Raw genomic sequence first — 27,996 nt, 5'->3', positions numbered from 1 at the left:
CCTACAGCTCTCCAGTCCACATGTTTATAGAAGTATTCAAAGGAATGCATTCTTGTGTGAACATGTGTCTGATGAACACTTGAAGTGTTAATAAAAAGATCGGATCATAATTCTTTTGCAGAAAACATTAGCAACCATCCGGGTTTCTCCAATCAGGGCTGGGCACCTGAAACACAGCACAAAGACAGATGCACAAACGAAACACCGAACACAAAGCAGACCAACATAATAACACTTATATACAATTATGACTCATAGTCATAACCGTTGACAATCTCCCAGATGAAGCTTGAGCACCCCCTGTCTGTGCAGCTGCATCAGGAGCCCAAACTCCTTGGGCATGGCGTGGACACTTTTAGTTTTTCTGTCATCATAGTAGTGATTCGTCAGGTCGTAGAGTCCATAAGGGTGATTATCGAAGGGCCAAAACCCATACAGATGCACATTTTCACAGACCTCCAAAGCTATGCTAGTCATAATTAGCCCGGTGCTCATCCATGCTGATCCCAAGCCTTGTACACTCCAGAAGGCAGCCAGTCTTATCTGGTACTCAGGGTTAAGGAAGACGGGCCTAATGGGGCTTCCAAAGTCCTCAACACTGTAGATGGCCCGCAGACATACAGGAGTGTTTCCACGAGAGAAGGGAAAGACTAGCAAGGAGTTGTCGTAAATATGCAGACTTTCCACAAACGGATGACGACGCTTCATCAGAGACTCATACCTGGAGACACAACAGCAGATATAAATCAACAAGACAAAAGAACTCTGTAATGACAGTGAAGTGAAATCCAGCCTCTTGCTCACTTCTCCTTGAGGATGCTTGGGTTCGCTGTCACAAGGTCCGTTTTGACACCGACATGCTTCTCATAACCATCTCCCAAAGGAGGAAGGTTGCACCTGAAGAAGCAAGAAAATCACAGATCTTTTTTGTGGAATCTCAGCATAAATGATTTTTGACACTGTGAGTTGACATTGTCACCACAATGGACACCTTTCTCACCTCATGACAAACTGAGCTGAATCAATTCTTTCTCCACAGCTGCTGTCAGTCAGGATTCCTCCGTTCCCAACAACAGAACACGTGTCCCATGTTTTATTTGAGAAAGGATGCTCCTGGAATTGTAATCAATGGTTATGTATTACCACATAATGATAATTATACTGATGATATAATACAGTAGATCAAATTTACTGCTGGATCTCATTTGCAAATGTTTCCCTCTTGGAAATGCCCTGCAGCAGACACCCCTAAAAGAGGTTGCCAGCTGAAATATGAGTGCTCCTGGAAGTCTTCAGGTTTTAATTTCCAACATCTACTTGGGCGTCACACTTGTTTTTAATGGATAAATTCAGCAGTATATCACTTCGTTGTGAAGTATACTGGCAGCTTTAAACTTGCTGATGACACAGTTGTTAATTTGTGTACATACATGCTGTAAGCGGTTGGGGGAACATTTCCTGAGATTTGGATTGAAAAGAGTTCCTCACTTCCAATTTATTTGTGGAAAAAGTTGAGTTTCAAATACCTCATACGTTTACACTTAATTTAAAAATACGTTGGTTTATTATTTCGTATAAGAAAATCAGATGGACTCGTGGATTAATAGTTCAACCTTGCTGTCAACCTGTTTCCAGTTGCAGCATAACAAAGTACACATTTTGTTTGTGTATCCAGAGCCATGCATGCGCTGAAGAGAGTAAGAAAGCTTAAGTTAAGAGCTGCTAAGTGTCACTTCCTCCAGCTGCAGCACAGTTAGCCACGCAGCTAGCTGGCTATGCCCAATGTCTGGCTCAAAGGACAGGGATTGTATTAGCAAAGGAGCTCTGTGAACCCTCCAGCTAGCTCAAGGCATCCCAAGTCTACCAACATATTACTTGTGTAAATACACATGTTAAATGTATGCTAAGTTGTTTTTTGTATTTATTTAATGTTTCGTTTAATTAATGTGTGATCTTTTAGTCAGACATTACAGGAACAATCACAATGCCAAACAAGTAGCAGATATTGTGGATGTGTTGGTTATATTCATGAGTGCCAAACAAAATACCTTTGTAAAGGTGTTAAAAACCTCCTGAGACACCTGGAAGCTGCACTTTCTCTTATCAACGAGCTCTGGTTCCACTACAGTGTTGGCCTGGTTAAGGATGGCTTTGTCAAAACCACTGCAGCTGTTGCTCAGCTGAGATCTGGGGAACCACAAGGACTTTGTTAAACCATGTACAAGTGACTCTGATGTTTTGATGCTCCCTCAAATGTTTGTTTAGTTTTTTTTTTTTTTTAAAAGAGCAAATAAACATTAAGGGCAGTCATGTGTGTTTCAGGCAAAGTCCTCTCTGTTTTATCAACACACACATGATTTTAATGTGTGTTATATTTAGACCAAGTGTTAAACATTTACAGAGAAGTTCCTCAACTTCACTCCACATGTATTTCCACTTCTCTTTCCCACTTCTTCAGCTGTTCTTCTTTCTATCCGTCTTAAGAGGAAACTATTCTGATCCTGCACAGATTCTGATTTTGTTGTTCAAACATTCAATGTTTACAGTTTAAGGTCATGAATCACATTCATTTTTCGAGGACAGACTTAAGATGTGACAATCAGACAAGGGCACTCTGACTCATCTTTTCTGAGCTTGTCCTCGAGTAAAACATGCAAAGAGTAAAGTCTTTTTTTAGCCATTCAAATTATTGGGTTTTATCTTAACCTTGATTGTGTGATTGATATTTCTGTCTTCTCTTATCTCTTTACTTACCCAGCTAGTAAAGTTACATGGAAAAGGCCCAAAGAGGGATTTTAGAAGACTGTACATCTCCCCCTCCCCTCTTTCTTATAAAAAGTGACTAACTCTCATTCTGTGGAGGAACCTTTGATGATCCTTATTTGACCCATTGTGTATATTGTGGGCTCCTATCACAATGTAAATGGACTAAGCTGTAACCAAGTTGTGTTTGTTGATCTGCACAGGCAGACTCAGGTTTTCTGAGGGGCATGGATAAAAATAACTATATTTTCTTTGGTTTTTTTTAAGTCACCAGCTGCATGCTGTTGGGCACCAAAACCCAAAAGTTGTGTTGCATTTTTTTGGAACAGGCCCAAACACTGGTAATAGTTCTATAATGTGATTCATGTTTCATTCTGTTTAACCTTTTAATCACACTTGGCCATCTTATTAGGCACTATGTTGGGTTTTATTACCCTTTTGACCTCCTTTACCACCCAGCGTCATGGAACTTAAAAGTACGTAATTCTTACCTTCTTTTATTTTTTCCCCTTAAAGTTCAAAATCAAGACGACCTTTTTGTTTTACCTGAACTTTTTAAAATTGTCCTCCTGCTTCATCCAGGCTTGGGAGTAATTCTGCATTACTTTTATGATCGTATTACTGTGAAAAAACAAAAACATTCAAACTAAGATACACATACACAACCAGGTGAGTAATCCCTTCATCTGATGGCAGTCATGAAGCAGTGACGGTGTTTGCACACTCACTTGCATTCTTTTCAGAGGTCAAAGGTCTTGGGGGCTCTTTTGCTCTGAGGGGCTGGTAAGTGCTGGTCCACATCACTGTGGAACAAACAAAAGAAAAAGAAGGACAGATGTGTTGATTCAGAAGCAAGGCACACATCAGATAATGTAAACGTGTGTAACACCACATTCTGGACCCTGCATACAGACTATGAACCACTCCTCACATTTACAGTTATGAATAGTTACTTTGTGGACAGACCCTCCTCAAAAAGACAGCCAACACAAAGAAAATCACCCCTAAATCCAAAAGCTCACATAGGCCAACATGTTAGCTTTATAATTAGTTTTCATCACTTGAGAACAAAAACTCCCATTTTGAGTGTGCTGTGTTCTTTGTTCAAAACATACAGAAGACATAATGAATCAGCTCATTGGTTTATTATTCACCACCGGCTGTTCTCAGTACGATCGCGAGCAGAACTAAACGTTCGGCCGTGTTTCAGCTTATTAAATTCTAATTCACGTCGGAGCTCTCGTTCAGTTCGTTCAGTGATTCACGTCGGAGCTCTCTCTCAGTTCGTTCAGTGAACAAACTGAGAGAGAGACACGAGACGGGAGAGAGGAGAGCGCAACTGAAGTTGAGAAATGAACGACTCTTTTCAGTAAGTGATTCAGTTCAGTTCGTTCACCCAGATGATTCGTTCATTTTGAACGAATCGTTCACGAACTACACATCACTAATGCCAGGTTCTTGTGTTTGAAGTGTAACTGGTATTTTTCCAGTTGGCTTCATGTCAAGCTTACTCCTGTTGGTTTCTCTAGTTCTAGTTCACGATTATGTTTCAATTGGAAACTGCACTATACACATCCCTTACAAGCTAGAAGCTCCTTTCCAACTATAGCTAACTTTTAAGAAATCCCTAAAAACTCACCTCTTCAACATCACCAACCACCAGTGATGGGAATAACGGCGTTATAAATAACGGCGTTACTAACGGCGTTACTTTTTTCAGTAACGAGTAATCTAATTGATTACTCTTCCCATCATTATAACGCTATTACCGTTACTGCCAAAAAATGCAGCGCGTTACTATGACTGAAGCTGTTCTTCATCAGACCAACTAGATCTCTAAGCCGAGCGGCAACTGTTTTTCCTCATTGGTGAGTGCAGACACGAGACAATCGCATAAATGATGACGATTGGCTAAGGTAGAGTAAAATTTCATGGTGAGCCAATCAGAGGTAGAGTTGGGCGGGTGTTGTTTACACAAATTCGAAAGCATGCATAGTCGGCCCCACCACCACCACACGTTTTGTCTCAGGCCGAGCTAAACAAACTGGTAGCCAGGTATGTTGTGGAGGATATGCTGCCATTATCGATGGTTGAGTCGGAGTCATTCAGAGCACTAGTTGCCAAAATACCGGTCAGAGCAGGAGTTGGCCTGCCATGTAGAAAGACGTTTGTGAACTATATAGACGCCCAACATGCTCAAATGAATGTCGAGCTCAAACAGACATTTGAGAAATTAGAATATTTGTCTACCACAGCAGACAAAACATCTATTATGTCATTTTTACGGATCCACTATATAAACATAGTAATTATAATATCTACAATAATACATGACATTTGATTGGAGGCTAGTCTCACTTTGTCCCACAGCAACATTAAAATAGTTTAGATTTGTGTACACTGTTTCTTTTAATTATTGATTGTATTAAGTGTCCATTTCATTATAATATTCAGATTTATCATAAATAATTGAACATGCACATGTATTTTAAGTTCTGTTAAAGAGGGGTGGAGGTGGGGTCCAAATTCTTTGACACATTTGAGCATTTAAAAATTTACTTGAAAGTAACGCAATAGTTACTTTCCAAAGTAACTAGTTACTTTTATAATTTGTTACTCAGTAACTACTTTAGTTACTTTTTGGGAGAAGTAACTAGTAACTGTAACTAATAACTTTTTTAAAGTAACTTGCCCAACACTGCCAACCACTAACCAACTCTGTTCTCATCCTCCTTCTCTTATATCATCTTTATTGTTTTCACTGTTTTGTTTTGTTGTTATTCTTTGTTAAGTGTCTTTGAGTACTTAGAAAAGCGTTATTAAAGTCTAATACATTATTATTACTTTCTTACTTTCGTCTCAGTAGGCCTACTAACTTACAGTAAAACGTTTACTGTCTTTAAAGGCACACAGGACATGAGAAAAAAATAATCCATTGAAAGTTTCTTGTCACCTGTCACAGATTTTTCAAAATAAAATATTAAATATCACTAAAATATTAGTGTCTTAATGCAATGTGAGCAGTCTGTGCCTTTAATTATCTCAAACACTATACAGTAAAATATGCTAAAGATTGTCAGGGCCACAGCCAGGGACATGAGGAACAAGAACCAATTGAAAGTTTCTTGTCACCTATCACAGATTTTTAAAAATAAAAGATCAAAAATGACAAAAAAATATCAAAGCGGCTTAATGCAATTTAAGCAGACTTTGCCTTTAATTTTTAACAAACTATACAGTAAAATATGTTGAAAATTCTCAGGACTAGAGACATGGAGACGAGGAACAACAATTGTCTTGTCTTAACTTTGTGTTTTTTTTTCTGTCAGCCGTTATTATTGATGGTATCTTTTGCTGAAATACGCGGCTGCATTCATTCTTTTTGGGTGCTCCAAGCACCTGTACTGTAAACCCCGGTATAGACACGTATCATCTTTCAAGCAGCGGCTGGCTTGACCTGGGTTTTACAAAGTTGTTAAAGTTGTAATGTATTTGGGCGAAAAGGTAAAAACTGGGATGTGATGAATGTTATAGATTTTAATATAAAGAGGAATTTATTGAGACATAAAATGTAAGAGTAAAATTGAAACATATTCAGGGACCAGTCCAGGATGGACAAATTTAGTGCTGCAGTCAGATACTGCCCTCTAGAGGATTCACTTAGTCAATGCATCAGGTGCTTTTCTCTGAAAGGCTTAGTGGAGAAAAATCAACTGAAAGGCAACATAACGGTCACACAGTCAATATATGTGTTTGTGTGTATGTATATGGCTAAATTTATAATGGGATAATAACACACTTCAAGTTTTTTCTGAAGTTATAACTCATGTTGCTGCCTTATAACTCTTTTTTGTGTAGCATATTGTATTCATTTTTCACTTATCCAGCAGGTTTTTTTGAGTAATCTTCAGCTGAATGTGGAGTGAATAGGAGGCCAATGCAGGGAGGCCAGGATTGGTTTTATGTGGTCCATGAATGTTTTGATTCCTGTTGGTAACAGTCTCCGTATTAATGTGTCTGTGTGTAGAAGTCACATCAGGCCATCGTCTGTAGGCCGACAGCTGCCCGTGGAGCCTCTCAGCAGGTGAAGTTAGTCCTACATTTGGCGGCTCTAAGTTTGTCCCTTTGCTCCTCCCCTCTGCTTTTGATTGGATTAGAGTCTGGCTGTGATGCACCTGAGCTGCAGCACCTTCTTCTTTGGATTGACTGTGAAATAGTCTAAAGGATTATAGTTGCTGCCAAGTACTCATGAGGCTGTTTTCAGGGTTTTAGTTATACTGTTTTCATGCACTGAGAGTGGAAATAACCCAAGAGTTAGACTGCGGTCAAGCCAGCCGCTCCTCGCTTTTACATGGTGAAGTGAGCCGCCCCTAAATATGAAGTGCTCACGTATTCTGATCTTTATGGTAAATGCTCCGGACTCCAGAGCGAGCAGGAGTAACAGACAGAGAGAGCGATGAAGTGCTAATAGCTTCGGAGGTCGGGGAAGTTAGTGTGAGAATAATTCTGCGAGTCTGCAGTAACTTCCGTTTTTCAAAATAAGATGTTCACAATTAAAATAAAAAAAAAAACAACAGTTTTCTTGGAGAAAACAATGATTATATATATTTTCTTCCATAAGTACACCATGATTCTGATATGGTTGGACTAAGTACTTCTTAGACTACATGCAGAGGTACTATGGAGTACTTTTACTGTGTACTTTTTGAGAAATCCACTGTCAAAGTTCCTTATAAATCACTATAATGAGTATTCTTTCTGACTTTGACGTCTTGTAAATACTTTTTCTTACATAAGTACACAATGATTCTGAAATGGTTGGACTTAGAACTTCTTAGACTACATGTACAGGTACTATGAAGTACTTTAACTGTGCGCTTTCTGAGAAATCCACTGTCAAGCTCCCTTACACAGCACAGCTCTCTGCAGTGTTTTGAATGTGACAGTACTAATTTGATACGGTCTGTCACAGCTACATGTTGCACTTTTAATACTTTGCAACAAACACGCATACAAGCATTTTTCAAATATTAATAATCTTTCACGAATAAAACAATTAACATTTTCGTAGAACATACATATGAAATTACAAAGACTATGAACAACAACAACTATATACATCTGTCTTTTTTCTTCAAATTTGAACCAATACGAATATTAACAAAGATTTAAACAAACAAAAAATACAGCCATCAAATTAAAAATACGAGATACATTTTGTCCGGTGCGCTCACGTGTCTTTATTTGGTAAGACCACATGACATTTTTAAGTGTTTTATTTTCTGCCCTAACTGCAAAGAGCACAATCCCAATTGTTCACCCTTGCATGTTGGAGTTGTTGTTCATCCATGGCTAAGCACTGCTCATGGTACCATCTTTGGCATGTGTCACACTGTTTCTGTAAAATAAAATGTGCAAACCTTTATGAACTTGTCAGGAATAGAGAATCTTGTGGAATAGAGAAACATTTCTATAGGCAGGGCAATCTATACACATAATTATCTTCTATTTAGGTTTGTACCTCCCATGAGAAGACTTAAATCTAATATCATTATTGAGCATATGAATTTATTTTTGTATTTGTGGGGGGAATGATGAAGAAGAGGTTGGTTTTTGAAAGAGTACAATCTCTGGTAACACATGACAGCTTCTTTTTCTTGATTTTGTAAAAATCCTTGTAATTTCAAGCATTCTTTTTTCCATATGTGCCATAAACTTGCTTACTTTCTATATCTTTGAATTATTTAAAAATATTTTGTTAAAGTATCAAGGGGTTGAGGCTGGACTGAATTTCATTGTGTAGTGAGCTGCAATGACAATAAAGGATCCATCCATCTATAACTAACAAAGACTTTGGCCCTCCAAATCCTTCATAAATACTGAACGAGAGGTCTCGTCCTTAACTATTCGAAAATAAATTATTTTAGAATAGCAGAATTTAATGTGTTTGACTCTTGAGCATGTGTATTCTAAAAGGTATGTTTTTTTTATGACGTTGCTTATGTTTATGATACGTTAAAGGAAGACACTGGATTTCTGCTATATTTACAGTATGTGTAAAATGTCGCACATTCAGCCTTTGAGACCAGATTTTAATTTAGGAACATCTCTGTATAGAAGTGCTGCCGGTTTGTGTCAAAAGTACAGTTGAGCTCAATACATGACAGTAATGTGAAGGCTGAAACTGATTTGATGCGTTACATTAACGCTCACTGGACTTATATATTTTCTGTTTACATTGCACTCTGTTTTAAACTGCAAATCATGGACATATCTGCACAACTGCACAGCTCCTCAACATCAAAGTCAGAAAAAAAGACTCATTATAGTGATTTATAAGGAACTTTGGATTTCTCAAAAAGTACACAGTAAAAGTACTTCATAGTACCTGTGCATGTAGTCTAAGAAGTACTAAGTACAACCATATCAGAATCATTGTGTACTTATGGAAGAACATATTATTTTATATTTTTTAGTTTTTTTTTATTGTGAACACCTTATTTTGAAAAACGGAAGTTACCGCAGACTCGCAGTATTATTCTCAAACTAATTTCATCGACCTCCGGAGCTATTCCCTGAACAGTATTTTGTTTGCTCCCGTTTCATACACATGTATCTCATAGCCAGTTTTATGGTAAGACTTCTGCATTTATCACTTTTGCCTGGAAAAGGAGATTAATAACGGGTCAAAATCGCTCTCTCTGGAGTCCGGAGCATTTACCATAAAGATCAGAATACGTGAGCACTTCAAATTTAGGGGCTGCTCACTTCACCATGTAAAAGCGAGGAGCGGCTGGCTTGACCGCAGTGTCTTGGGGGGTCTGAGACCCACTTGAAACACCCTGAAAGCCTCAACAGCAAAGTGTTGGGGGGGTCTCTGGAAAAAAAAATGCACCTCCAGTTGACTTCATACTCTGCATTGGACCAGAGAGAGATGTCCGCTGTTAGGTCTTTGAATGCAAAGCACAAAACTACAAACGATGTATTTTGTGGTTTTGTGCACCAGAAGAAAAAGATCATGTCTTCACTATATGATCATGTGTCAGAAATTAATCAAATTCTGTATTATATTGTAGAAAACCCTTCAAAAGATTTGTATCTGCTTTATTGTAAAGCTCACTCATAATTCAAAACCACTGTAAGAGATTATTGTCCGGTGGGGGGGCTGCAAAACTTTAACATTCACCTTTTACCGTAACTTTTTTGTTGTTTACCATCTCTTAATACATACATCACGTTCATTTCTCGAAGTTAAGTTAAACAACATTCAAAACCGGAAGTTGCTTCAAAATACCAAAAAGGAAGCAAGGTAACCTTAGCATGACATGTTCTAAAATACAAAATAAAAGCATGAGAAATGACCGTTTCTTGAGCAAGTCTCAGATTTATTTTACCTTAACTAGATTACTTACACATATTGTTATCTAACTAGTATGCAAACAAACCAAAATAATGTCAAACCAAAAACTGAGTTACATATCAGTTATACATAGACTAGTTGTATAAAAAAAAATCAGAGTTGGAATAGTGCAAAAACCCTACAGCTCTCCAGTCCACATGTTTATAGAAGTATTCAAAGGAATGCATTCTTGTGTGAACATGTGTCTGATGAACACTTGAAGTGTTAATAAAAAGATCGGATCATAATTGTTTTGCAGAAAACATTAGCAACCATCCAGGTTTCTCCAATCAGGGCTGGGCACCTGAAACACAGCACAAAGACAGACGCACAAACGAAACACCGAACACAAAGCAGACCAACATAATAACACTTATATACAATTATGACTCATAGTCATAACCGTTGACAATCTCCCAGATGAAGCTTGAGCACCCCCTGTCTGTGCAGCTGCATCAGGAGCCCAAACTCCTTGGGCATGGCGTGGAACCTTTTAGCTTTTCTGTCATCATAGTAGTGGTGCTTCAGGTCGTAGAGTCCATAGGGGTGATTATCGAAGGGCCAAAACCCATACAGATGCACATTTTCACAGACCTCCAAAGCTATGCTAGTCATAATTAGCCCGGTGCTCATCCATGCTGATCCCAAGCCTTGTACACTCCAGAAGGCAGCCAGTCTTATCTGGTACTCAGGGTTAAGGAAGACGGGCCTCATGGGGCTTCCAAAGTCCTCAACACTGTAGATGGCCCGCAGACATACAGGAGTGTTTCCACGAGAGAAGGGAAAGAGTAGCAAGGAGTTGCCGTAAATATGCAGACTTTCCACAAACGGACGACGACGCTTCATCAGAGACTCATACCTGGAGACACGACAGCAGATATAAATCAACAAGACAAAAGAACTCTGTAATGACAGTGAAGTGAAATCCAGCCTCTAGCTCACTTCTCCCTGAGGATGCTTGGGTTCGCTGTCACAAGGTCCGTTTTGACACCGACATGCTTCTCATAACCATTTCCCAAAGGAGGAAGGTTGCACCTGAAGAAGCAAGAAAAAAAAGTCACAGATCTTTTTTGTGGAATCTCAACATAAATGATTTTTGACACTGTGAGTTGACATTGTCACCACAATGGACACCTTTCTCACCTCATGACAAACTGAGCTGAATCAATTCTCTCTCCACAGCTGCTGTCAGTCAGGATTCCTCCGTTCCCAACAACAGAACACGTGTCCCATGTTTTATTTGAGAAAGGATGCTCCTGGAATTGTAATCAATGGTTATGTATTACCACATAATGATAATTATACTGATGATATAATACAGTAAATCAAATTTACTGCTGGATCTCATTTGCAAATGTTTCCCTCTTGGAAATGCCCTGCAGCAGACACCCCTAAAAGAGGTTGCCAGCTGAAATATGAGTGCCCCTGGAAGTCTTCAGGTTTTAATTTCCAACATCTACTTGGGCGTCACACTTGTTTTTAATGGATAAATTCAGCAGTATATCACTTCGTTGTGAAGTATACTGGCAGCTTTAAACTTGCTGATGACACAGTTGTTAATTTGTGTACATACATGCTGTAAGCGGTTGGGGGAACATTTCCTGAGATTTGGATTGAAAAGAGTTCCTCACTTCCAATTTATTTGTGGAAAAAGTTGAGTTTCAAATACCTCATACGTTTACACTTAATTTAAAAATACTTTGGTTTATTATTTTGTATAAGAAATTCAGATGGATTCATGTGGATTAATAGTTCAACCTTGTTGTCAATCTGTTTCCAGTTGCAGCATAACAAAGTACACATTTTGTTTCAGTAACTAGCAATAATAATCTGGATTGCCATGAAACTTTGTACAGAAAATCACAATTCCCTCACAATATTTCGATACCTTAGCAATACCTCAATTTTTCACCACATCCACCGTATCCAGAGCCATGCATGCACCGAAGAGAGTAAGAAAGCTTAAGTTAAGAGCTGCTAAGTGTCACTTCCTCCAGCTGCAGCACAGTTAGCCACGTGACTAGCGGTGCTATCAGATGGCTATGCCCAATGTCTGGCTCAAAGGACAGGGATTGTATTAGCAAAGGAGCTCTGTGAACCCTCCAGCTAGCTCGAGGCATCCCAAGTCTACCAACATATTACTTGTGTAAATACACATGTTAAGTGTATGCTAAGTTGTTTTTTGTATTTATTTAATGTTTCGTTTAATTAATGTGTAATCTTTTAGTCAGACATTACAGGAACAATCACAATGCCAAACAAGTAGCAGATATTGTGGATGTGTTGGTTATATTCATAAGTGCCAAACAAAATACCTTTGTAAAGGTGTTAAAAACCTCCTGAGACACCTGGAGGCTGCTCTTTCCCCAATTATAAACAAGCTTTGATCCCACTGGAGTGTTGGCCTGGGTAAGGATGGCTTTGTCAAAACCACTGCTGTTGTTGCTCAGCTGAGATCTGGGGAACCACAAGGACTTTGTTAAACCATGTACAAGTGACTCTGATGTTTTGATGCTCCCTCAAATGTTTCTTTAGTTTTTTATGGGTTTTTTTAAAGAGCAAATAAACATTAAGGGCAGTCATGTGTGTTTCAGGCAAAGTCCTCTCTGTTTTATCAACACACACATGATTTTAATGTGTGTTATATTTAGACCAAGTGTTTAACATTCACAGAGAAGTTCCTCAACTTCACTCCACATGTATTTCCACTTCTCTTTCCCACTTCTTCAGCTGTTCTTCTTTCTATCCGTCTTAAGAGGAAACTATTCTGATCCTGCACAGATTCTAATTTTGTTCAAACATTCAATGTTTACAGTTTAAGGTCATGAATCACATTCATTTTTCGAGGACAGACTTAATATGTGACAATCAGACGAGGGCATTCTGACTCATCTTTTCTGAGCTTGTCCTCGAGTAAAACATGCAAAGAGTAAAGTCTTTTTTTAGCCATTCAAATTATTGGGTTGTATCTTAACCTTGATTGTGTGATTGATATTTCTGTCTTCACTTATCTCTTTACTTACCCAGCTAGTAAAGTTACATGGAAAAGGCCCAAAGAGGGATTTTAGAAGACTGTACATCTCCCCCTCCCCTCTTTCTTATAAAAAGTGACTAACTCTCATTCTGTGGAGGAACCTTTGATGATCCTTATTTGACCCATTGTGTATATTGTGGGCTCCTATCACAATGTAAATGGACTAAGCTGTAACCAAGTTGTGTTTGTTGATCTGCACAGGCAGACTCAGGTTTTCTGAGGGGCATGGATAAAAATAACTATATTTTCTTTGTTTTTTTTTTTAAGTCACCAGCTGCATGCTGTTGTGCACCAAAACCCAAAAGTTGTGTTGCATTTTTTTGGAACAGGCCCAAACACTGGTAATAGTTCTATAATGTGATTCATGTTTCATTCTGTTTAACCTTTTAATCACACTTGGCCATCTTATTAGGCACTATGTTGGGTTTTATTACCCTTTTGACCTCCTTTACCACCCAGCATCATGGAACTTAAAAGTACGTAATTCTTACCTTCTTTTATTTTTTCCCCTTAAAGTTCAAAACCAAGACGACCTTTTTGTTTTACCTGAACTTTTTAAAATTGTCCTCCTGCTTCTTCCAGGCTTGGGAGTAATTCTGCATTACTTTTATGATCGTATTACTGTGAAAAAACAAAAACATTCAAACTAAGATACACATACACAACCAGGTGAGTAATCCCTTCATCTGATGGCAGTCATGAAGCAGTGATGGTGTTTGCACACTCACTTGCATTCTTTGCAGAGGTCAAAGGTCTTGGAGGCTCTTCTCCTCTGAGGGGCTGGTAAGTGCTGGTCCACATCACTGTGGAACAAACAAAAGAAAAAGAAGGACAGATGTGTTGATTCAGAAGCAAGGCACACATAGATAACGTAAACGTGTGTAACACCACATTCTGGACCCTGCATATAGACTATGAACCACTCCCCACATTTACAGTTATGAATAGTTACTTTGTGGACAGACCCTCCTCAAAAAGACAGCCAACACAAAGAAAATCACCCCTAAATCCAAAAGCTCACATAGGCCAACATGTTAGCTTTATAATTAGTTTTCATCACTTGAGAACAAAAACTCCCATTTTGAGTGTGCTGTGTTCTTTGTTCAAAATATACAGAAGACATAATGAATCAACATTTAACAAGTGAAAGATTTGATGCCATTCTGTAGAAATTTCAAACTCCAACTAACGCTAAAGCCAATGGAGTAAACATCATGAATTCAGTGTTCAGTAGCTGTCAACTTCATACACCATGAATGAACAACCAGTCTACAAACTCTTGAGCAGAGATTTTTGCTACGTAGCTACATGTCATCTGCAAAAATCTGTGGTCTGCGGTGTTACTTTTACAGCTATCATCATCTTCTGTTCCTGTTTTCAACTTCCTAAGAAACTGTTTTGGTCAGTGGCGATTCTAAAGTCTGTTGGGGCCCTCCAACCAGAGTTCATCACCATCATGTCTGCCAGCCGACGCTTACTCCTCTTCCTTTCTCTCCTATAGACGGCTAATTCTTCTTCATTTTTCTTCAGTGACTTTCATTGATTCACCTTGGTTTTCTCAGCAATAGAGTGAGTGCTTTCAGATGGGGCACCCAAAGGGAGGTTTCCTACTGTCATTGCAAAATTTGCACATTTTGAGCCACTGCTTTGGTTGAAGTTTGTGAGCCCTCTGGGGCCCCCTACTGGTCTGGGGTCCCGAGCAGTTGCCTGCCTTGCCTGTTGACAAGCAGTGCCTCTGGTTTTGGTCGACTGACTACAAAATCCACGGCCATATGAACGATTGTGATTGATTGCTAAATACCCTGTAATGTAATTGGGGAAATTGCAGCTGTTAAGCTCCTCTTGCATCACGTCCAATGAGTGGCATTACCATGGCATCATTGTAACACAGATAAATAAAGTGTATGGGCTATTCTGTAGCTGTGCAAAGTTTTTGTTTTTGCAATGTAGGCCTACTTGATCAAGTGATATTTCAGCAGCTTCATTTGACAATCTTCTTTCCTCTTACCTCCACTGTTTAAGAACACAGACACACATGGTGCCTAATAAGATATCCTATATGCATATGAATGAAGCCGAGAAAAAGAAAAGATTAACACGTCGACAAAGGCTACGTGCATATTAGCAGTATGAACGGCTAAAGGGTGCCGAAAGAAGTAAAACAACATATCTGTGATGTGGTTTGACAGTCTGTGTGTGAGAGTGTGCATGTAGCCAAGGGAAATGCCATTTTCAGACTTACCTTTCCAGTAAGTACCACATCAGCAGGCTCAACAAACACAGGAGAGTCATCACCGGAGAGAAGAGTGACTTGAGCTGGATGAAAATGAGTAACAATAAAACTCATGTATCAGCATTCCATACATGATCTGCACATACAACAAAGAAAAGTCTACCTGAAACACTTCTGTATATCTTGTCCACATGCTTTATTAGAATAGTAGCATTTATATAAATGCTTTCCTGTATTGTATTCTTCTTCTGTAACTTTGCCAAACTAATGTTAACCAAGAAACAACTTCAAGTGCTCAGAAAGTAAGTAAAGCTGAAGTGCCAAAATCGCAGTTCCTCGAGTGGCCACGTGGAGCTGGTTCCAAAAGCAAGTAAATCCCTGTTTTGATCCCGATGGCTGATTTTTCAAGTTGTGACAACTGGAAGGATACTTCATTTTCAATAACTTACTCATTATTTTTCATTTTTCAATACCAATTTAAATCCTGCTTAATTTGGATTTTGGTGTCTTAAAGCTCCTGTGGGAAGTTTTTAAACTTTTGATCTAACTGACCAAAATACATATTGATGCCTCTTTTTGACCTAAAAAAGCAAAAAAGACCATCAGCTAAAAGATGAACTATTTCTATATTGTAGATTGTTTTCATGCCTGTAATGCTGCCACAGGGTAGGAGTCAGATGAGACAATCGACAGCTTGTAAACAAACAGCTTGTTTTTTAGAAACATTTTCTCAGCATATATTTACAATAAGTGATACAATACTTATACAGTCTTAGAATTTATCATCGCTTGAGCAGTGGGATTAAAGTCAAATACTTTAACCACACCACTATGGCTACTGTATCCATGATCTTGTTACTGGTTTGTTGTGTAACACGGTTTGTGTTTTGAATTCCCAGATAGTCCCACAAGTGCTCGATTGTAGACAATTGCAGCTTGTCATGTTTTAATGTTTGGGTTATAATGCTACATTTTAATTCTTAATGATGCATTATAATGTAAACCATTAAGGATAAAACATAAAACAAAGGGGTCTTAGCCCAGCAACCCCCCAACAGAAACTAACAAATAGGTGTGAAAAGTGGGGGGGTTGGGGGCTTCTGAATTCTCTATCCTCATTGGAGGATGCCTGAGGTTAACCCACAGGCAGCTCCAGTCTTTAAAAGCAATCACCAGGCATTGCTTCCTTCTCTTCAAGTGTGGTCTGCCGACACCAGAGGATACCCTCTCCAACAAGATGGACTCCAGCATTCGAGACAAACCCTTTCCTCCTCTTGACTTACATAGGTTAAACTCCAGAGCTGAGGTTGCTCAGTATAGGTAGCTCTTCACATGCTGAATTCAAGCATCAGAGGATTCAGCTGACTACTTCCACGGCATATTTTTAGGAGTTTTGGGCGCAATCAGATGCTATCAGGTTCGAGCAAAAAGAAAAGTTTCTTTCCTTTGATTTTTCGTAAGACGTCATTGAACGCAACTGGACAGGAGCGCTGAAGGAAGCCCACTGATCCCTGAATCCACAAGGACACATAAAGAACTCGGCTCCTGCAACCAGAAGACCCTATAGAGCAGCGCTCTGGTCGAAGATCTGAATCCCGCTACCCTCCTCCTACATCTGCCACGAAGGAAAACTGCCTGAATCTGTTGATTCAACATTCAACAGAGTGACGATCTAACCAGCTTTGCAACGATCACCAGGAGTTACCCCAAGTAAGAGCTTTGGTCTGGGCATAAATAGTTTCAGAAATAGTTGTTTCTTTTATAACCACTGATAATTATGCATCATTGTTGACAAGACGTCACATCCTGTTTATTATCTGTTGTAAGCTGCTGCATTTGTTTTATTGTGATGAACCGCTGTGTTCGCCTATGTGTGTAACGCTATCCTAATTTACCTTCAGTCAACGGCTTTCACAATCAGAAAGACCAGTGTACCCGCCGTTGAATCAAAGTCCGGCCACTGGCTTTCTGGTGTTTAAGTAACAGTTACTGAACTCAGCTCAGAGAGCTCAAACTATTTCAAAAGATAACAACACAGCTTCCTTTGTTGTCCACCATTTTGTCACCATTTTGTCACCATGTGACGAAGCCACAAGGTGCATTGTCTCTCTCCACCATCTTGTTTTCTTTCTCTCTTTTTCTCTCTCTCTCTCTCATCTACATACACACACACAAACACATTTACACCTCATTCACAAGGTTTGCTTGATAATGTTTGTTTGCTTAGATTAGTTTGTAATAGTTATTTGTTTGATTAAGTTCATTGATTTTGGATTGATGTTGCTTTGTTTAAATAATGCTTTGTTATAATTTAAGAGAGCAGTTGTTTGTGATAACTGCTGTATTTGCATTGTGATATAAGCTGGGTGCGAAGGCTTTGTGTACGGATTTCAATTTATTAAATATAGTTATTAATTATTAATAATATTAGTAATTAAATAACTGATTTGAGACTGATTTGAGTGATATTTTGGTTATATTTACCTGAGTACAGGGTGGTGCCCCAAAACGAGATTAAACACAGTTTAATTATATCTTATTTATATTATTAATAATTAAGTATAATTATTAAAGAATATAACCAAAGTTGACTTGATACAACCCCAACACTGTCGTCTTTGCAGTGTGTTCTAGTGCAACTTTTTGGCCAAGACAAGAGGCGTCGCCCGCCGACGCCACAGGCAGACTTCATCGCCACCAGTTCTTGGCCGTCTGCTTGGTGTGTCAGGGCCTTAAGAGAATCAGTATCAGCTTTATTGGCCAGGTATGCTTAAACACACAAGGAATTTTACTTTGGTAAACTGTGCTCTCTTTGTACAAAGGTATAATATTAAATATCTTCAGCCAGTCAATTGCTACCGGCAGGGTGGGGGGTGGGTCTCCTGTTACTTCTCGCAGGCTTTTCCAGACTTCTGAAGGGTCGTTAGCTGAGAAGCTTTGTTTTAACTTCTCAGTGTAGCTCCTCTTAGCTACTCAGATCGCCTTCGTCAGTTTGTGTCTGGCCTGCTTGAACAGGTCCCGGTCCACACTCCTGTAGGCCTCCTCCTTGGTCTGACGCAGCTTCCTTAGATGAGGTGTAAACCAGGGCTTGTTGTTGTTGTATGTGCAGAAGGTCTTGGTCTACACACACATGTCTTCACAGAAGCTGATCTATGATGTCACAGTGTCAGTGAGTCCATTGAGATTTACTGATGCAGCTTCAAAAACACTCCAATCAGTGCAGTCAAAGCAGGCCTGTAACTCCTGTTTTGACTCCTTTGTCCATTTCCTTACAGTCCTTACTACAGGCTTAGCAGTTTTTAACTTCTGCCTGTAGGTCAGCATGAGGTGAATTAGGCAGTGATCAGAGAGTCCCAAAGCTGCACGGGGAACATAGTGATATGAGTCCTTTATTACTGTGTAGCAGTGGTCCAGTGTGTTAGGTCCTCTGGTGGGACACTTCATGTGCTGTCTGTACTTAGGAAGTTCGTGTTCGTGTTGAATTGCTGTTACTTGCAAACCTGATAAGAAGGTGAACCTGATGCTAAAGATGAAACTAATTTTCTCCCATGAACACTTGAACATTCATATAATTTTTATGACATTGAATGTCACTGAGTTGGCACCTGTCAATGCTTCGGGCCCGAATAATTTACAAGCTACAAAAAGAGTTGATTCTTACCTTCATGTTCCAGGTAAAAAGCTAGTCCTTTGATTATGGATCCAGTCAATGTTTCTCTCTTGCCTGCTTCTCTTTCACTGTCACTGTCGTCTTTCACTGTAAGATATCCCTGCAATGTCACCACACAGTAAAAAAAAAAAATCCACACTTCTGCCAAATTTCAAGATTTACCTGAGCAAGCAGACAGGAAGCTGAAATATGTCAGACAGTCACTCAAACATCAAGTAAAACACAAAAATGTTCGATAAGAAGTCGTTGACACCACAAGACACCACGAACCTAAAATCAACTACCTTGACAAAAAAACAAGCCTTCACTTTAAGTTTAAAGGTTTACCTTGTGATGAGCAGCTATTCCTGTTTGTCAAGAGTGCAGGGTTGATTGTCAATGTTGATATAGAGTGGATATTTTAAAGAATTTTATGATGGTATCTTTTTCTATGAATGTTTGTTGTGGCACTCCTCAAAACCAGTGGCGGACTTAACCATTAGGCATAGGTAGGCAATTGTAATGGGCCCCCACACTGCAGGGGCTCTATAAAATGCCCTAAAAAAATTTCAAGTTTAAGAATTATTATTATTATTATTATTAATAATTTATTATTATTTAACTTTGTGTTAAGTTATGTTTTTCTAAAAAATGTAATCAGAAGAATGGCTAATTAATCTATAACTCATGTCTCACGGCCCCTTTCCCCTCCAGCCGCACTACATGGACTTTTCCATGATGCACATCAGGGTGTTTGATGCACAGTACTGCCCCAAAGTCCTGTAACATCATAAACACAAGCTTACAGATTCCTACAAGTGAAGATGGTGAAATAAAGAAACACACAGAGACAAAGGAGATGAAGAAAGAGGAGATAAAGAGAAATTAAATACATTTTTAAGCGGCCGCACGCTGGCTCACTTCAGCTGTATGAGCCCGAGATAGAAACGGTCTTTCTTGTGATTACTAGTGGCGGATTTAGTCATTTGGGGGCCCTCCTGCATTTGTAGGGCTGATGTAGTGGTTCTCAACTGATGGGTCGGGACCCTAAAGTGGGTCGAGGAGCCTTTTTCAGTGGGTACTGAATGCGTACTGAAAACAAAAGGTCTAAAAGGCTGTGAATTTGAAGCATGTTTGTGTTGTTCTGTTCCTTTGATCAGTCACATTTTTGTACCTTCTGAAGTCCAAACTTGCACACTTTTCTATTGAATAAATCTGATTGGTTGAAAATATTAGAAATTTGGGTAGGCCTACTGATTTTTCATGAAGAGGTTGGTAGTGGGTCCTGAAGTTAGACCAGTTGAGAACCAATGGTGTAATGTTCTGTTCTAGCAGGTTGCAGGAGGTTGATTGTGATCATCCTGTGTTTTATCTTAGTGAATGGATAACACACAAGAAAATACAATTATGGAGACACAAAAGTAATACACATAGGGCCTACTAGTCAGAAATATTTACCCTTTCTCTGCCTCATCCAGGAATTTCTCTCTGTCTCTGTATTTCTCTTCTTCCTCTCTGTCTGTGTGTTTCTCTTCTTCCTCTCTGTCTCTGTGTTTCTCTTCTTCCTCTCTGTCTGTGTCATCACTAAAATAATCTTAATATAACCAACTGTAATTTTCACATTTTCTTGCATTTATATGTTTTTATAAAATAAATTACTTAAAGCTCCTCGTCCTCTCCACTGTTTAAGAACACAGACACACGTAGGTCCTAATAAGATATCCTATACGCATATGAATGAAGCCGAGAAAAAGAAAAGATTAAACCGTCTACAAAGGCTACGTGCATTTTAGCAGTATGAACGGCTAAAGGGTGCAGGAAGAAGTAAAACAACATATCTGTGATGTGGTTTGGCAGTCTGTGTGTGAGAGTGTGCACGTAGCCAAGGTAAATGTCATTTTCACACTTACCTGTCCAGTAAGTACCACATCAGCAGGCTCGACAAACACAGGAGAGTCATCACAGGAGAGAAGAGTGACTTGAGCTGGATGAAAATGATTAACAATAAAACTCATTTATTAGCATTCCATACATGATCTGCACATACAACAAAGAAAAGTCTACCTGAAACACTTCTGTATTTCTTGTCCACATGCTTTATTAGAATAATAGCATTTATATAAATGCTTTCCTGTACTTTATTCTTCTTCTGTAACTCTGCCAAACTAATGTTAACCAAGAAACAACTTCAAGTGCTCAGAAAGTAAGTAAAGCTGAAGTGCCAAAATCGCAGTTCCTCGAGTGGCCACGTGGAGCTGGTTCCAAAAGCAAGTAAATCCCTGTTTTGATCCCGCTGGCTGATTTCTCAAGTTGTGACAACTGGAAGGATACTTCATTTTCAATAACTTCCTCATTATTTTTCATTTTTCAATACCAATTTAAATCCTGCTTAGTTTGGACTTTGGTGTCTTAAAGCTCCTGTGGGAAGTTTTTAAACTTTTGATCAAATTGAACAAAATACATATTGATGCCTCTTTTTGACCTACAAAAGCAAAAAAGACCATCAGCTAAAAGATGAACTATTTCTATATCGTAGATTGTTTTTTATACCTGTAATGCTGCCACAGGGTAGGAGTCAGATGAGACAATCGACAGCTTGTAAACAAACAGCTTGTTTTTTAGAAACATTTTCTAAGAATATATTTACAATAAGTGATACAATACTTATACAGTTTTAGAATTTATCATCGCTTGAGCAGTGGGATTAAAGTCAAATACTTTAACCACACCACTATAGCTACTGTATCCATGATCTTGTTACTGGTTTGTTGTGTAACACGGTTTGTGTTTTGAATTCCCAGATAGTCCCACAAGTGCTCGATTGTAGACGGTTGCAGCTTGTCATGTTTTAATGTTTGGGTTATAATGCTACATTTTAATTCTTAATGATGCATTATAATGTACCATTAAAGATAAAACATCCAGTTTTTATAGTATCAACTATCATTTCATATCATATATCATATGAAGGCTAATTGCTGTTACTTGCAAACCACATTATGAGGAACCACAAGCGTTTGTTTCTAGAGACTGCTGAGATGAAAGTGAACCTGATGCTAAAGATGAAACTTTTCTCTCATGAACACTTGTTGAACAATTGTTCTGCTCATTAAGTGAGCCATACCAGGTTCTTGTGTTTGAAGTGTAACTGGTATTTTTCCAGTTGGTTTCATGTCAAGCTTACTCCTGTTGGTTTCTCTAATTCTAGTTCACGATTATGTTTCAATTGGAAACAGCACTATACACATCCCTTACAAGCTAGAAGCTCCTTTCCAACTATAGCTAACTTTTAAGAAATCCCTAAAAACTCACCTCTTCAACATCACCAACCACTGACCAACTCTGTTCTCATCCTCCTTCTCTTATATCATCTTTATTGTTTTCACTGTTTTGTTTTGTTGTTATTCTTTGTTAAGTGTCTTTGAGTACTTAGAAAAGCGTTATTAAAGTCTAATACATTATTATTACTTTCTTACTTTCGTCTCAGTAGGCCTACTAACTTACAGTAAAACGTTTACTGTCTTTAAAGGCACACAGGACATGAGAAAACAATTATCCATTGAAAGTTTCTTGTCACCTGTCACAGATTTTTCAAAATAAAATATTAAATATCACTAAAATATTAGTGTCTTAATGCAATGTGAGTAGTCTGTGCCTTTAATTATCTCAAACACTATACAGTAAAATATGTTAAAGATTCTCAGGGCCACATCCAGGGACATGAGGAACAAGAACCAATTGAAAGTTTCTTGTCACCTATCACAGATTTTTTTAAATAAAAGATCAAAAATGACAAAAAAATATCAAAGCGGCTTAATGCAATTTAAGCAGACTTTGCCTTTAATTTTTAACAAACTATACAGTAAAATATGCTGAAAATTCTCAGGACTAGAGACATGGAGACGAGGAACAACAATTGTCTTGTCTTAACTTTGTGTTTTTTTTCTGTCAGCCGTTATTATTGATGGTATCTTTTGCTGAAATACGCGGCTGCATTCATTCTTTTTGGGTGCTCCAAGCACCTGTACTGTAAACCCCGGTATAGACACGTATCATCTTTCAAGCGGCGGCTGGCTTGACCTGGGTTTTACAAAGTTGTTAAAGTTGTAATGTATTTGGGCTAAAAGGTAAAAACTGGGATGTGATGAATGTTATAGATTTTAATATAAAGAGGAATTTATTGAGACATAAAATGTAAGAGTAAGATTACAAATTGAAACATATTCAGGGACCAGTCCAGGATGGACAAATTTAGTGCTGCAGTCAGATACTGCCCTCTAGAGGATTCACTTAGTCAATGCATCAGGTGCTTTTCTCTGAAAGGCTTAGTGGAGAAAAATCAACTGAAAGGCAACATAACGGTCACACAGTCAATATATGTGTTTGTGTGTATGTATATGGCTAAATTTATAATGGGATAATAACACACTTCAAGTTTTTTCTGAAGTTATAACTCATGTTGCTGCCTTATAACTCTTTTTTTTTTTAAAGTGTAGCATATTGTATTCATTTTTCACTTATCCAGCAGGTTTTTTTGAGTAATCTTCAGCTGAATGTGGAGTGAATAGGAGGCCAATGCAGGGAGGCCAGGATTGGTTTTATGTGGTCCATGAATGTTTTGATTCCTGTTGGTAACAGTCTCAGTATTAATGTGTCTGTGTGTAGAAGTCACATCAGGCCATCGTCTGTAGGCCGACAGCTGCCTGTGGAGCCTCTCAGCAGGTGAAGTTAGTCCTACATTTGGCGGCTCTAAGTTTGTCCCTTTGCTCCTCCCCTCTGCTTTTGATTGGATTAGAGTCTGGCTGTGATGCACCTGAGCTGCATCACCTTCTTCTTTGGATTGACTGTGAAATAGTCTGCAGGATTAAAGTTGCTGCCAAGTACTCATGAGGCTGTTTTCAGGGTTTTAGTTATACTGTTTTAATTCACTGAGAGTGGAAATAACCCAAGAGTTAGACTGCGGTCAAGCCAGTGCTCACGTATTCTGATCTTTATGGTAAATGCTCTGGACTCCAGAGCGAGCAGGAGTAAAAGACAGAGAGAGCGATGACGTGAAGTGTTAAATGCCTAGGTCTTACCATAAAACTGGCTATGAGATACACGTGTCTGAAACGGCTTCCTTTTTTCAAAATAAGGTGTTCACAATTTTTAAAAAAACAAATCAGTTTTCTTGGAGAAAACAATAATTATATATATGTTTTCTTCCATAAGTACACCATGATTCTGAAATGGTTGGACTTAAAACTTCTTGGACTAAATGCACAGGTACTATGAAGTACTTTTACTGTGTACTTTTTGAGACATCCACTGTCAACGTTCTTTATAAATCACTATAATGAGTATTTGAATTTGATATCTTGTAAAAACAGGTCTGTCCGGCAGCCTTCCCCACCATCTGATCCAACTCACCACCAGGTGGTGATCAGTTGACAGCTCTGCTCCTCTCTTTACCCGAGTGTCCAAAACATGCGGCCGCAGATCTGACGAAACAACTACAAAGTCGATCATCGATCTTTGGCTTATGAACGAACTTATGAACATCCCTATACATGGTGTTTGTTATAGCCAATCCATGACTAGCACAGAAGTCCAACAACAAAACACCAGTCGGGTTCAGATCGGGCAGGCCGTTCCTCCCAATCACTTTTCTTATGCAATGAAATATGCAAATACTTATGTTTTTGCCTACACTTATCCCTGGGATATGATTGGCTGTTAGTTGTCTTCTTGTTGATCTTTAAAATGTCTAGTTGCAACTTCAGTTTAAGGCTCCCCTTTCCTAGCTTTTGGCTGGTGTAATTACAGGTTTTTACTTTTATTGAACATTTGTTATTTTTCCATTACATCACGATAATTAGTCTAGTCTAGCTGCTGTTTCTTGAGCATCCGTACTATCTGTACAAAAGTTTGCCAAAGCCACAGCAAACATTTGTATAGTTAGCAGCTGGGAGCCACGAGCATTGGCGTACTGTATTTGTCCTAAGAAAAGTCATTTTTTCAAGTCTCAAACTTAGCTGCCCGTCTCGGCTACAACAGACATCTCTGACATCATAACAGCTGGTCCTCTTTGTGATATGTTGTAATGAAAGACACCAACTCATATCGACAAGGGGAACTAGTTAAATATGATGAGGTCAAAGGCCACTTATTAGCCTACTTGCTAGCAGGGTTGTAACCAGAATCACCCTTGGTGTAAAAACTGTGAACGAGTCTTCAAAGTCCAACATATTTGATTAGATTTTTTTTATTTCAAACATGTAACAAAAGACAAAAGGTGAACAGAAAATAAATCATAGGCTAACTAAAAACAGTGGAAAGTATAATACAGGAAAAAAATGTCGGACACTGTGCTATTTAATGAACAAACATAATATCAAGGAAATTATCACATCGACTAAAATATTAGCTCTAAGGCTTTGGATGTAGCCCAGATAGACTTTGTATAAATGTTTATACTGTCACTGACTAACAAACACAAACATAAACCTCTCCCATCCGTTAACAAAACAATGCGGTCATTGTCATTGTCTGCAGTCAGCCTGAAAAGTCAGAGAAAGTAGTTTACTTTATGTTCATGTGTTATTTACATACCCATCTTAACGAGTGACGCGAAGAGACAGATGGATCTCTTCTCAAAACCTGAGAACATTTACATTAATACCTGTGTCATTGTGAAAATAGTTTCCTCCTGATTAATTTGTTTCCCTTTATGTAAAATGTTAACTGAGGAAGCAACGGTCAGCTTTGAGCAGGAGCTGTATCTGGTATAGATATCCTGTATCCACGGGTCGGCAAGTAAGTTTGGCCTCTGGTCACATTTTTTCTAAGCAACTAGATAACAAAAGAGCAGGTAAAAGACCTTACTCTTTGATATAGTATCATTCTTATCTTTTGGCCATTTATGCTTTAACCAACCGGAGGCTTATTATAACATTTTTTTGACTTGTGAATGCCCCTCCTGACTTACTCGTAGCATTATTATTGTTTAACTGCCCAAAAGCACGCACACACACACACTTTTTTTTTGTTTTATTGTAGAGGTAGATACAAATTATTCTCCGAAAAAATCTTTATTATTTTGAATCAAGGTGCATGAAGGAGGATGGAAGATAAAAAGTAAGCTGCAATGACACCTTATGTACACAAGTTGGTGCTGTTTAGTTCCACAGCGTGGGGGATAGAGGTGAGATCTGCTGCTTGGTCTGTTGTTTACAAAATGAAAACTCTGCACAAGCTTTCGTTTATGTGAGAAACTAGTTTTTAAATGTCTGAGCAGAGAAAATGTGTTATTTCTGACCGAGCACTTTGGGAAACCAGATAATGATTTTTATCGTAGCTTCCTATAGATAGATAGATAGGCAAAATGAAAACTCTGCACAAGCTTTAGTTTTTATGAGAAACTAATTGTTTTAAATGTGTTAATCCGTCATGAGCACAAAGCATTTAGCAACATTTAGCAATGATGCATGATTTAGCTCATGATGAACAGACATCTACCGACACTGTGCCGGGCTTGACAATGGGATAAGATGCAGGAAGAATTGGACAAAGATTTTTTTCATCTTTATGGGATGGAAAAAAGAAAGGAGAATTAATAATGAACACTGGTTGGAGGGGGGCCCTCACGGACTTCCTTCATACCTTCTGACCTCCATCAGTCAGAGGAGTACCGGGACCCTTTTCTCACTGTCTGGTCCAAAAGTCGGAACTGAACTGTGGAAAAAGGCGTCTAAGTTACAAAAAGAGCTGAAACTTAACGAACTGCTCTCATTGGATGCTTTTAAGAAGACGTTTAATGACTTGGAGGCAGAAACATCTGGCTGTAGATGATCTCCCTGATATGTTTGTGGATGATCTTGACAAACATTTGATGTTTAAATCTGCTTTTAATTTCTAATTGTGTTTTTTTTTTTATTTGTATGTGTGGCTGCTCATTGTTTGTGTGCTGCTCTGTAAATGGGTGTGCAGCCTGTCTTGGTCAGGACACTCTTGAGAGATTAATAAAATAGAAATAATTCACATTAGCCTATTCACACCTATGCTAAGCTACAAGTGCCCAACCGACCAACAATAGGACTCCTTTCACATGCTGGTGAGTTTTTAAAAAATCGGAGAGTGCTGTGACTCTGATTTAGTGGTACTATACGACTTGCTTTTTGGTAGTACTGCTCATCCTCATACTTGAGCCTGATCCCAGTCAAGCTTTTCTCAAGATATGACACAGCAGCACACGCTTTCCATAGGATGTCACTTCAACAAGGAGCATGTTGACAATCCAGGGAGTTTATGCTCATTCCTGACATTAAACCAGACAAATCTCACAGGTGTGAGCCTCATGAAACATGATCCTGACTTAATTCTAAAACCCCAAACACAACTCTTTTTGAATCAAGACACAACAGACAAACTTCAGCCATTGAACCAAGACATTTAAACAAGAATCAATTCAGTTTGGATTGAAAACTAAAGGTAACAAGAATAAAACCTTTAAAAACTCTTAATCATTGTAATCATCTCGTCTTCAAGCCTCTGTGTCTCGGTCACATTGAGCAACAACTTCTGAACAGATTTATTCAGTGTGATGTTGTTTCCCATGTTCTTTCACATCTCAGAGACTTGAAACAAGCTGAGCCGGCAATATGAGACAGATTTTGTTCTTTTCAGTGTCTCTTACAGAAAACTATCAAACTGAGTGTGAGTGTCATGTTGTTCACTCTTTCTCTCTCTTACTGATCTCCATCTCATCAACATGTCACGACATCTCCTCTCCACACACACATCTCAGCTGATGACCGGGACAAGCACTCATCAGAACAGAGGACAAAGTGCTTTTGATTGATTCCCTCTCTCTCTCTCTCTCTCTCTCTCTCACACACACACACACACACACACACACACACACACACACACACTACAAA

The 27,996-nt window shown here is 38.7% G+C and overlaps 1 protein-coding gene across 1 annotated transcript; it reads right to left on the bottom strand.

Annotated features, from left to right (window-relative positions):
- Positions 1-122: 122 nt before the first annotated feature.
- LOC132956616 (alpha-2,8-sialyltransferase 8E-like) lies at positions 123-19,203 on the bottom strand. Its single transcript, XM_061030167.1, has 8 exons — positions 19,091-19,203; positions 15,439-15,512; positions 13,925-13,999; positions 13,743-13,817; positions 2,049-2,187; positions 1,001-1,113; positions 805-897; positions 123-721 (listed from the first exon to the last, which is right to left on the bottom strand). The coding sequence occupies exons 1-8, from the start codon at positions 19,094-19,096 to the stop codon at positions 259-261; spliced, it is 1,038 nt and encodes a 345-aa protein (XP_060886150.1). The 5' UTR covers positions 19,097-19,203; the 3' UTR covers positions 123-258.
- Between the last annotated feature and the right edge of the window lie 8,793 nt (positions 19,204-27,996).

This window comes from Labrus mixtus, chromosome 22 (assembly GCF_963584025.1).
Source record: "Labrus mixtus chromosome 22, fLabMix1.1, whole genome shotgun sequence".
NCBI classification, from domain to species: Eukaryota; Metazoa; Chordata; class Actinopteri; order Labriformes; family Labridae; genus Labrus; species Labrus mixtus.
The sequence above is the reverse complement of the archived record's forward strand: the minus strand, read 5'-3'. Positions and strand labels throughout refer to the sequence as shown.

Coding starts and splice junctions, on each gene's coding strand:
- LOC132956616 (XM_061030167.1), bottom strand. Junction 14,000..15,438: donor ATGTGGTACTTACTGGAAAG/GTAAGTCTGAAA, acceptor TTTGTTCCACAG/TGATGTGGACCAGCACTTAC. Junction 898..1,000: donor TCAGCTCAGTTTGTCATGAG/GTGAGAAAGGTG, acceptor TTGCTTCTTCAG/GTGCAACCTTCCTCCTTTGG.